Genomic DNA, 12143 nt, shown 5'->3' on the forward strand with positions numbered 1-12143 from the left:
TCTTTCGCGTGTGTACGCGTATGGTTTACGTGCGTTTGCCTTAGTGTTGTTTTTATCTTGCTATTTTTATGTACAAGGGAATTTTTCACTCAAATGACGTCATTTGTTGAACAGTTTCTGTGTTTTGTATTTCACATTGTCATGCAAGAAACGAAATTGCGTCGTCTTTGCTAGATATGTAAATCCCCTTTTGGATTTTCCAGTGAGAGTATATGCGCTAAGAAAGTCAATTGGATTGCGCGGGTCAGTTATCGAATAATAATGGTATTATTATTAATGTAATAAGAAATAGTAATTAATTAAATTACAAAAATTATTATATTAAGTCTAAAAAAAATAGTTTTACTTAAAAAATGAAAAATTGTATAGAAAATGTATTTTTCTGTTTCTATATATTTACAACAAAACAAACTGATAACCAAAATTCACTCCTATTAAACACTTAACTACCCTAAAAGAGATCAGCATCTGGCGTAACTTTTAGCTTTTTGACGTTCGCTTTCGGCTGTGCCTTTATCGACCTGTTGCTTTGCGCTGTTATTTCATAACATTTAATGATATGACTCATAACGCAAAACGCTCTTGTTCTTAGTCAGCTGACTGCTGCCAGTCGGAATGCACGACTAATTAAAGAGAACCGGTTTCGAATGCGCCGAAAATAACATGATGAATGCATATGTATATATTTATGAGTGTGTGTGTGCAAGTGAAAGATTACCAATGCCGCGATTGGCGATCAGCTGCCGCCTTTTACGCCCCAAGGTGAAGCACGTGTAAAACCGCTGAGTCATGCTCCATTTGTTTTGAAAGTTTTTTGTTTTTGCACACACACATAAACATAACATGAAGTTCTCCCTTTTGAACAGCTTCAAATGCTCTCTGGCATCCAAAGCGCGCAGTTGCATGTAGAATTAACGGCTCCTGAAACTTATCTGCCTGCTGAATGTGCACGTTTTTCGTAGATAAAAAAAAATCAATAACTGTAATAAAGTAGAACAAAAAGATGGCGACGAGTGTGCTACAGGGTTGCAGTTCTTCGGCTTTGCGCGATGTTTGCGAGAGCACAAATCTGCTGGACTATGTGGAATCCGTTGTGGATCGTATCAAAAGCACTAATTCATCCATTGGCACAAAAACTCGTCTACTTGTGGATCCCTCCGCGGCAATGATTTATTTTGGCTTTTGCGCGGTAATTTCGCACATTTTGCTCGCTGGCATCACTGTGATCATTGTGCGCAAATGTTTAGCCCTGAAAATGGTGCATACAGCGGGACATGCCTTCTACTGCACAGTGGCTGTAAGTTGTGTGCAAGCAGCCTAAAATTTATTTCTTATTTTGTCAATTTTTTATTTTGCACAGTTTGTCTTCTGCCTGGGCGAGGCGCTTTTGGTGCGTCACAGTCGAGTCCTGGAATTGTGGCTGGGCATTTTTAATTTGGATTTGCTCCACAGTGCTTTTGGCCTGCTCGCATTTGGCATTGGTGTTGGCGGTGTCGCCATTAAAACGTTACAAAAGCTGGAACGCAAGCGCGAAGAACCAACGGCAACTGTAAAACACTTTCGCAGTAATCATGGATTCTTTGGTGAGAGAGTGAGAAGTGAACTCGACACATACAGTTTATTTACATATCTTCTCTCATACATAGGCATTGTTGGTTGTGTGCTGCTGCTGGGCAGTGTTCTTAGCGGTTTGCCGCTCTATTTCTACACATTCAAATGGCTGCAGCTGGTGCATCGCTTCTGCTCTCTCGGCAGTTTTGCAACACTGATGGCATCACAGATGTTTAGCTATAATACGGGTTTTGCACAACGTCAGTGGAAAGCCCGCCACGTTCGGCTGTTCAAACTGTTTACATTTATTGTTACCATTACGACAATTAATTACGAATTTAGGAGATTCACTCGCGAAATTGTCGCGTTAATTGCCAGACAATTCGGCGATTGATATAAACAGTTTTATTTTTACTTTTTTTCTTGTCTAATTGGGCTGTTGTCGATATTTCAATTTTCATTTTTATTGTTTTATGTTTAATGCACGATATACCATTGAATAATATAGTTTTGAATATTTAAGGCTTATACATTCTTTAGATTATACATAGATAATTATTCATGTATCTTTCGCTCGGTAAAATAAATGGAATCAATTCATCAAGAATAAAAAACGATTTAATTTTGATTATAATTGTTTTTATTGTTTTTTTTTTTTGGTTTAATACACCAGTGGATAATATAGTTTTGAATAATTACGGTTTATACATACATAGATACATATATTTTAGATTAAACATAGATATATATTCACGTATCTTTCGTTCGGTAAAATAATTGGAAACAATTCACCAAGAGTAAAACAAACATATAAGAAACAACTTGGCATAATTATGCCTAAGGCTGCTAATATAGAATATTGTGAATATTAAAGTTAACTAAATGATAGATATACGACAACAAGGATCAATTGCGACCACTTTGCGATGTGTGCATTATGTCCAATGCAGCTGGTATGTTGCCCTCCACAGACTCCAACAGCTGCGTCAGCCAGGCGCCTTCATTGCTGAAACCCATCGCCATCATTGCGTGTACGGCGGCATTAATGCGTTCATCTACGGAAAAAATGGGAATGTTAAAAAAATGTTACAAGCCATTTTACACAATTAATGTAAGAGGCTACTAGTGGCGTAAAATCATGATGAACTATATAAGGCGGCGATTATGCGTCTCCTTTTAACATATGCCTGTTAAGCAGTCGCAGTGCAGTTTGGTTTCTTCTCTTTATATATATTTGCATTGAAGTAATTAAATATTGAAGAAATTAAATTAATTTGACTAGAGCCATCCATAATACTAACAAAAACAAAAACCTAATAAGGATACGGTTCATTGCAACTATGATTTCAACTGACGCTAAGAACTATGAGACCTGTTAAACTTAACAGCTGTTAAATCTAGTATCTCAACATAACTTATATCGCCACCTTGTACAGCGACACCATGAACAGGCCACTAGTAATGTAACAGGTTAACATCAGTCACATAGCTTTGCAAGTTAACATACGATATCGATATCGTTATCGATCGCTATCGATGCTATTAGCAGCTTGAACAAGATAAGTTTGAATTTTCAAGAACTATTTTAATTTAGCTTTGTATGCTATTTGATGTTGCTCAGTGCTACTCACCGTGATGGTAGACGAGCACTGAACGCCACTCCTCGGCAACAGCTGTGGGGGGAGGATTAGCTGCTGTTGGGGCTACCCCATCCATTGTTGAAGTCGAGGTGCTCACCGTATTCACCTGCGATGTTTGAGTGTGAGCCGTGCTCTGCTCGCGCTGCTGTTGTTGTTGCTGTTGATGTAGCAGCTGCTGCTCTTCCTCGTTGACATGTTGGCGCAGCATCTCACCCAACTGGACATAGTCGTGAGTTGGTGAAACAATATCCGCAGCAACTGCTGCCGGTGCTGTTGTTGTAATGGTGCTGTTGTCGTTATTGTTCAAATTGATCAACACATCCGCGCTGGAAACGTTGTCAGTTAGCGTTGCCGTGTTGTCAATCATTTGCCAATCCTGACCCAAGCTCTCTGATCGGCTGCGCTGCTTCTCGGCATCGTCATTTGAAGTTGGAGTCGGGATAGCTGGAGTTGGATCTGTAACTGCAACTGGAGTTGGAACTGTAATTGGAGTCGGTACTGCAACTAGAGTTGGAATTGCAACTGGAACTGGAACAGGAACAGGAGCTGGAACAGCAACTGGAGCTGCAACCGACACTGAAGCTGCAACCGACACTGGAGCTGCAACTGTAACTGGAGCTGAAGAAGTTTCAGCTGCTGCTGCTGTGGTCTCTGCGCCAGCTTCTGTCTTTTGCGAAGCTGTTGAGCCACTGGATGTGGAGGATGCCATCGATGTTTCTGCACAACCAAAGGCAGCTGCCTCGCTAGGATCAATCATTTTTGCAAACATTTCGCTAAAGTTGTTCAAGATCTCGATGCCGGCCCGCACATACTCGGGATTGACCATCTGGGCCAAGTTCTCCAGGCTAATGACGGGTGTGGTTGGTGTGCTGCTACCAGCAGCTTGAGTGGGAGCAGCAGCGGCGGGAGCTGGAGCAGATGTTGCCTGTAGTTTGGGTTCCTCCTTGGGGCTGCGCGGAGCAGCGACGGGTTCCTCGGTAACGGTTTCATCCTGAACAACAAATGCCTCCTCTTTTGCATTTTGTGATTTAGTCTCAGCAGTTGTCTGCTCAACTGGCTGCTCCTTCGGAGGAGCTGTAGCTGTGGCTGGTGCAGCCGCCGACGTCGTTGGAGTTGTGTTGCTCTCCGGCAAATTCATCATCATTTCCATAAATTGGGAGAAGACGCCGCCACTGCCACTGCCAGCGCCATGGCGACGTGCATGTCTGCGATCGCGACGACTCTCCTTGGGCCCATTAGCAGCTGGAGCAGCACCTGGAGATGAGCCAGTTGGCGTCTCAGCGTCAGCATCCACAGTCAAATCCGAAAAGGGGCATTGACCCCGGAAGCGACGATGCGAGCGACGATGATGCGAACCTGGGCCACACATCCAGGCATCGATGACACTGGGTCCATTGTTGTTGGGCATGCGGACCATCATATGATTGGGATGCTTGTGTGCTCGCTCGCAGCTCTGGCACAGATCAAAATTGGGACACTGCACGCACTTGTAGCGGAAACCAATGATTGGCGCTAAATTGCACGAATCGCACTCGACCCCGTCGTGTATGATGAAATTGGTGGGATCATCAACATTTTCGGGAGTAGCTTGAGCTATCTTCGGCTCGGCGGAATCCGACGAGGAGCATATCTCGGACGCAACTTGAATACGCATATTGTCCGCACATTTCTCCTTGAAAATAATATAGTCAGACATGTTGGCGATCTCGATTTCATCACCATCGTTATCTAAATTGCGAAATGGAAAATAATAATATATTATTCATATATACATAAATATATAATGAATTTTGTAGGTTTTCTTTCTTTCTTCGTCGAGCAAAAAGACTACAAATAGAACCAGTTTCTATCTAGTATACAGTTGCGTAAGAAATAATAAGACCACTCGAATATTTTTAAGTTATTAATGAAAAACAAATTTGCAATTTTTTCAAGTGCTGATTTTCTATATATATTGTTTTTGGTATTCCACCTAACAAATTAGTGGAATTCCTCCTGGCATTCTTTTCTTTTCTCATTTGAAAAAGTAGCAAAAAAATAATAACACCTTTTACGGAATTTTATAGAACTCGTTTATTTATAATTTGCACATATCAAAAGTGGTGATATTATTCTTCGTTTATTTTCTAGCTTTTTCTTCTCCTTCTTTTTTTAAGAATTTGCGTTTGCTTCCTAAAACGTTTTTATAAGTTCTTTAAATTTATAAATTTAAAAGGTACACTTTTGAAAATGTTAATATTATTATTTTCGCAACTGTGTAAATTAGACAAATGAGTTTTTCTATATGTGGTGAAGCTTGTAACGCATTGATAAAGAGACTTGACAGATACCCCATAACGTATATGCATATATATAAATATGTCTGATCAGTAAATATAGAGGCATGTATATATATATATATAGTCTGTTTACTTATATTAGAACTTGTTGCTCGATATTAAAGTTATCTTCATGGTTCTTATATATTTATAATATATCTATTTTAATTTCATCATATTATATATAGTTTTTATAAGTCGAAAGTTGAGTTCTTTTGTTAAGTTATATATAAATATAAAACTGGTTGATTTACGTTATCAGCAGTATACAAACATAATTAAATATGTGTGTGGTATATCGAGTGAATCATTCATTTGATGGATTTTCTTTTTTGGCATATAGTTTTTGTTATCGATTCTGATTCTATTCAAAATGATACGCATTAATATTGTGAATCACAATGGGCAAATGGAGGAGCCCATTATATATACATGTGTATATATATGAGTGTATGCATTCACAATAGTTAACAGTTGCAAAATTTACTTCGCACACACAGATATATTTGCAGATAGACGCCTTTGTCTATGCCAATTGATGCACATATAAACAACACTCAGGCACACACACATATATATATATTTGCACACTTGCACCTGCATTGATTTCATGTTCTGATTTGACCATTATATCATCAAACACTATAAATTTATGTATATTTACTTACCTATCCAATATGTCCTGAACTTGAACTCAGGCAGTTTGCTATCCTCGAACAGGAAACTTTTAATTGCCTCTTGGACATCTATTTGAAATTCCGGCAATAGAATGTATGTATTCAGCTTCCGCGTTGCGCCCGCTGCTCCTGCATCCACAATGTTATAGGTGATTTTCAGAAATTTCTCCGACATATTGCAAATTTTCAGCTCTTTACACTTTGTAGAAATTATTTACTTTTTGTGTAATTTTGTTTCAATTGAAAATATTCTATTTTTATTTCGCAATTTGTGTGTTGCGTTTGTCTACTGCGTCGTATTCGTTTGCAGTTCGTGTACAAGCGCAATATGGCCGCAGGTTCGGCTTTTATATAAATTGTGCCTGGCACACGAAGGTTCTTGAATATTCTCCGAAAATATTGTCAAATCACTGTCGGTCGCACCAGTGGATTGTTTCTGAATGATAAGTAAAAAAAATACATGAAAAGTAATGCCAAGCTGGTCTTCACTATTAACCGATTAATCGAAATCGGTAGTTTTAGAGCTGCCCCGACAGTGTTGGTAAATGACGGTCTGCTTGACAATTATCGTGTGTCAGCCCTGGTAGCCACAAAAATTCAATTAAGTTGGCGCTATTTTTCAAAAATTTATTTGCCATGAAAAATTACAAGTTAAATGTATGCGTGAAATGAATTATATCTCAAATTAAATATGCTGTCAATTGTACGTGCGTCGCAATTTTTGCAGCAGCTGGAACATATGCAATTTATTGCTGCAAAAATAAAAGTAATTATTATATATTTGACTGATGCTTTAGCTATAATTTATATAGATATATATATATACCGAGGTGAATTGAGCAGTTCATCATTGTCCTGTTGTCGGCTCTCGATATCCTTTTTGGGTGCTGGTATACTTATAACGTGTGCCGTTGCCGCATCCGTTGCATTATTTTCTGTTACATTATTTTGCGATGCATTATTTTCAGTCAACATTTGAAAGCTTCTGGCTGGCTTTCGAGTCGTTGACTTAACTGCCAGTGCATAATCTAAAAGGTAATAGTCGTATCTATATATTGTAATTGTTTTAAATGTTGATTTTGCGTGCTTACCTAAATATTCCGCGCCAAGTATTTCCATCCATGACGAACCCTCACTGTTGGGCAAACTGATGACGAAGTCGTCGAGTGACACCTTCCAATTCTGGTTACCCTGTTGCCGCTGATCGTAGTACCGCTCATCCACCTGATAGCCATCATCGTCATAGTCGTCATCGTAGAGCTTCCCAACAAAATCGGTGGCAAGGCTGCGCGTATTCAACGGCTTCGGCACTGCCTGGCCAACAACATGCAACAGCAGCAAGACGAACAAATGATTCGTGAATTTGCACATTCTTCGTTTCGTGTTCTACGAGTTTTTTCTATTTTCGTTTTTTTCGCTTCTTATTGGCGTTCAACAGGACCCGACCGTTGCCGTCGGACAGCGGGCAACGAATGAACCCGCTGCCATTCTGGGCAACAGAACACCACTAGATGAGCCTTTCCCCATCAGCCAAGATGAAACAAAAAACAAAACCCGATTTATGTGAATAGAATGGAATAGATATAGATACAGCAGAGTGCAGTTCAATGGCCGAAAGACTTCCGCATTGTGATGCGCATCAAGATTCATCTGAGAGCTGCCATTGACCACAACCTGTAATGAAGCAATGCACATCCACTATGCGGTCTGCAACTGAGCTCATCTTGAGTTCGTCCATGATACCAAAATATATATAAAAAAATAGATATATGTATATATACTCATTTTAACCCGATTTATGTGAATAGAATGGAACAGATATGCATATAGCAGAGTGCAGTTCAATGGCCAAAAGTCTTCCGCATTGTGATACGCATCAAAAGTCATCTGAGAGCAACCTGTAATGAAGCAATGCAAATCAACTGAAACTAAGCCTATCTTGAGTTCGTCCATGATACCATTATATATATAAAAAAAAATATATATATAAAGTAAAGATAATTTTGATACAACTGCAAAAATTTTTAATAATATTTCAGATATGATTGATAAGAGTTAGACAAATATTTATATTTTACATGTAACACAAAAAACTACATTTTTCAATTAGAAAAAGTTTTTTTTTTAATATTTAAAATATAGTTAAGAGTAAGGAAAAATTAAAAAAAGGAACCTAAACATAAGATAAGCGATAGATAAAAAATTGGACCTGATAATATTGTCTTAGGATTCTAATATATGTAGAATCACTAATACATTTTTACGGCTTTTAAGGCCTAATTAAAAGCGTACCTTATTTAGGTCCATCGCAAAGCGCAATTGTAATGCTTCCCTGTCAGAACTATGGTAATTATTCAAGCGTGTTCGCTAGAAATATACCGGTTGAAATATTTTAAAGATTTACGATAAAGATAAGCGATAGATAAACATCAAAATGTTATATGTACCTTCATAATTGAATCTGATTACTATATTCAAATTATAATATATCATCACCACATGCAATAATTTCTTAGGTCCACCCTAAAGATAAGCTCCAATGCTTCCCTGGCAGAATTATGGAAACTATTCAAGAAATGTGTCGAGTAAGTCGCACTTGAATTGATGCTTAATTATATGTGCAAACTTGCTTAGCCCATTAACCCAAAATTTAGTTGGAGAAAAAAACTGAGAAAAAATACGTGTCATTGTTGGAGACGTTCTAATTACTGGGCTCGTAATACGCTCCGAACTTGGCATGTTGTTGTTGTTGTTACTGCTGCTGTTATTATTGTTATTGTTTATTGTAAGTATTAACGGCGTCTCGCCGTTTGTTTTGTGAGTTGTGTGTTGAGTTTTTCAGTTGTTCAGCAATTGGTGGCCAGGGTCAATGACCAAGGCCAGCGATCAGCTAAGAGGAATGCGCCTATTCCCACAGGAAGATGGTGCTGCTACTATCAGAAACTTTAAATTCCATTTCCAAACCACAATATTTTTTTTCCCTCTATCTTTTATCGTGTAGTGATTAAAAAAAACTGGTTTGCAATTGAAAATTGCAACGTAGCAAATTTAATGGTGACTGGCCTTAGTCAAAGCAATTGTAAATGTTATTTTCTTCCCCCTTACACCCGCCCCCCCATTAATTTAGACTTGATTTATCCTTCAGCGCATCATCACAGATTTAGCTGCTTCTCTCTCCCGCTATTTCCCTGTATACTTGACCTGTCCTTCAGCGCATCAAATCCATTATACAAAAACACATACATTTAGCTCTCTCTCTCTCTCTCTCTCTCTCTCTCTCTCTCTCTCTGTCTCTCTCTTTCTCTCTCTCTCTTACTCCAACCTTAGTCAAAGCATTTGCAACTGTTTTCTTTCCTATATTTTTCGCCCACTTGATCTCGCCTGTGCTTATCCTTCAAATGTAATTCCTCTCCCTCCCTCTCTCTCTCTCTCTTTCGCTCTGGCTTCCGCTTGCCCATCAACAAATTCCCCTCCGATTGGTCTGTTCAATTTCCCATTAATATGCAAATGCTTTGTCGGCCCAATTTGAATTAATCAAAAGTTATATGTAGATTTTTATTGTGTAAATCTTAAATCGAAATGCATTGCGATTAAAAAGAGTAGTATTTGTTATGATGAAGTAGCCTAAAATCGAATGGATTCAAAAATGATGCTCAGTCTCAGTAGCCCGCGATCTGGCGACAGGCGCCATAGCTATCTCGTCGCTGCCCGGGCGCACAGCGGGCCAATCCATCCCGGAGCAGAGTCTTCGATTCGGCCAAAGCATCGCCGAGCAGCTCAAAGCTGAGGACTTCCGCATCCAGCTGATCGGCTCGGGGCATTAGGATCGGTGTCGGCTCCTCATCCAGATGCCAGTTGCGCGACTCTGCCTCCTTTACAATATAGCCGGGCACATCGATCGGCGGATAGAGAACATTGCTGTGCTGCACTGCATCACTCCGATACAGGGGCACACTGATCGATCGGGCATTGGAAGTGGATGTGGAACCCAAGGAATCGCTGCCAGCTAGTTGATTATTATCTACGAAACTGTTGCCCAGCAGCGATCGCGAATTGCGATAATATTGCGCGGCAGCAGCCGGATTGGCGGAGGAGGAGGAGGAGGAGCTGCTTCCACTATTGTTCACCCCACCGGATGCTGGTGGCAGTGCCTGTATTAGTTCCGGTTCCGCCTCCAGATGATACGGTCTGATCAACTGCGGCATGGGAACCAGTTGTGGCGGCAACACATCCACCTGCTGCCGCTGCAAACGTGGCTGCAACTGCAACTCCTCGTTGGCCGACGAGATGTCCACATGGTAGGGGGTGCGTCCCTCAATGAAATCCGGCAGAGCCGATGGAGAGATTGGCTGATGCTGGAGTTGTTGTTGCTGTTGCAGTTGCTGGTGCTCATAGAAGGATTTCAGTGCCGCGGCCTGGGCATGTTGACGCTTGTTGCTGGTCCTGCTGCGGCTGCTGCTGCCGCCGCTACCGCTTCTAGTTTTGTCAGCGCCATGCAACGTGGATGTGGCCAGCATTTCGAGTAGACTGTAGCCCTCCTTCACACCAGATGGTATTAACACAATCATAAAGTTATCGAGATCGGCGCGTATATTGTATTGTCCCTCCTGCCGTTGATCGTAGGTAATCACGCGGCGACGCACTACATCCTGCATTTCTGGCTTCACTGTAGCCACTGTAACAGCTTCTGTTGCCTCATTATTCGCAATCGAGTTCGAATTCCCATTCGCAATCGAGTTCGAATGCCCATTCGCAATCGAATTTGAATTCCCATTCGCAAACGAATTCAAATTCGCATTAGCAATCGAATTCAAATTCGAATTCGAAATCGAACTCGAACTTTGACTGAAGCCGTGCATCGCTTCCGTTTGGGGCGCTGGCTTTGACGCTGACGCCAATTGCAGCAGCAGCAGCAGCAATAGCGTCGGCAGCGTGAAAGTCTGCGTAAGCATTTTCCAAAAAAAAGTACCAACAACAACCGCTCGATTTAGTTCTATGTTCTTAACGCACGCGCTTCTCGCTTGCAACTGATTTGAGGTGAGCAACGCCAGCCTTAAAATTGACGTCGACGCCAGCGCATGCGCAACTTTCATATTCTGCTGCGTCGCTGCTTTGTTGCTTTCTTTTGATTCTCATTCTGGTTTTTGGCCGTTGTTGTTGTTGTTGCTGTCCTTTGTGTTGCTTTTATTTATTCGTTTGCTGTGCCCATTTCGGTTGCGTGGCTTGCCTACGTCGACGTCGCTGCCACCCGCGCTACTGCTTAACTGTTATTATAGAAAAAAAATAATATTGCTGCGCAACTTTTGGGTTCTCGCTGCGCACAGTGGAACGTGAATTAGATTTTCACACCAATTAGGCAATGAGGAAGCATTTTATTGCGTAGACACAAGCTAATCGATGGAGCACGTATTCAGATTGATCGATGATTGCATTTGTTGACAGCTGTGCAAACCCTGATGACTGTCGTGTGATCCCTATTAGATATCCGGTGTCATTTATATGTGCATTTTTAATCTAACCTTACTCCAAATATATAATCTAATCGAATTGGGCGCAGCAAGCAAACGGGTATTATCAATAAGATCGGCTGATAATCATTTTGGGAAGGCTTTCAATCTAGTTGCTAATTATTGAATTTATGGCGTATTTTTTATTTTGAAAATAAAATGTAGAAAACTAGTTCAAAAAGTTAAAATTTAAGTTACAAAAAAGAAATAATCAATCAAATACAAACTTAAATATTTAACATTAAAAAAAGGAATTAATCAATTTTAATAAATATAATTTTGTCTTCAAAAATCTTTGAATTCTAGCAGAAAATTAATGAATTTATGGAGTATTTTTTTATTTTTAAATTAAAATTTAGTTAACGAGCTTATAAAATAAAAAATCCAAATTTAAGTAACAAACATTGAAAACGAATTAATAAATTTTAATTCGAAAAACTACAAATTTCA

The 12143-nt window shown here is 39.9% G+C and overlaps 4 protein-coding genes across 4 annotated transcripts; 1 reads left to right on the forward strand and 3 right to left on the reverse strand.

Moving 5' to 3' along the window:
- The first annotated feature begins 590 nt into the window (after positions 1 to 590).
- On the forward strand, positions 591 to 2185 carry LOC6566524. The gene is made up of 4 exons (XM_043214502.1): positions 591 to 762; positions 867 to 1297; positions 1361 to 1583; positions 1647 to 2185. Exons 2-4 carry the CDS (start codon positions 1004 to 1006, stop codon positions 1943 to 1945), a joined length of 816 nt encoding a protein of 271 aa, XP_043070437.1. The 5' UTR covers positions 591 to 762; positions 867 to 1003; the 3' UTR covers positions 1946 to 2185.
- LOC6566614 (protein ref(2)P) lies at positions 2174 to 6630 on the reverse strand. Its single transcript, XM_001992805.3, has 3 exons — positions 6178 to 6630; positions 3183 to 4919; positions 2174 to 2606 (listed from the first exon to the last, which is right to left on the reverse strand). The coding sequence occupies exons 1-3, from the start codon at positions 6359 to 6361 to the stop codon at positions 2458 to 2460; spliced, it is 2070 nt and encodes a 689-aa protein (XP_001992841.2). The 5' UTR covers positions 6362 to 6630; the 3' UTR covers positions 2174 to 2457.
- Positions 6631 to 7114: 484 nt separating this feature from the next.
- Positions 7115 to 7621, reverse strand: LOC6566615. The gene is made up of 3 exons (XM_043214421.1): positions 7278 to 7621; positions 7196 to 7214; positions 7115 to 7121 (listed from the first exon to the last, which is right to left on the reverse strand). The coding sequence occupies exons 1-3, from the start codon at positions 7555 to 7557 to the stop codon at positions 7115 to 7117; spliced, it is 306 nt and encodes a 101-aa protein (XP_043070356.1). The 5' UTR covers positions 7558 to 7621.
- A 2090-nt stretch (positions 7622 to 9711) lies between these two features.
- On the reverse strand, positions 9712 to 11683 carry LOC6566616 (uncharacterized protein DDB_G0283357). The gene has a single exon (XM_032739445.1). It carries the CDS (start codon positions 11277 to 11279, stop codon positions 9846 to 9848), a length of 1434 nt encoding a protein of 477 aa, XP_032595336.1. The 5' UTR covers positions 11280 to 11683; the 3' UTR covers positions 9712 to 9845.
- Between the last annotated feature and the right edge of the window lie 460 nt (positions 11684 to 12143).

This window comes from Drosophila grimshawi, unplaced genomic scaffold (assembly GCF_018153295.1).
Source record: "Drosophila grimshawi isolate 15287-2541.00 unplaced genomic scaffold, ASM1815329v1 contig_1377, whole genome shotgun sequence".
Lineage (NCBI taxonomy): Eukaryota > Metazoa > Arthropoda > Insecta > Diptera > Drosophilidae > Drosophila > Drosophila grimshawi.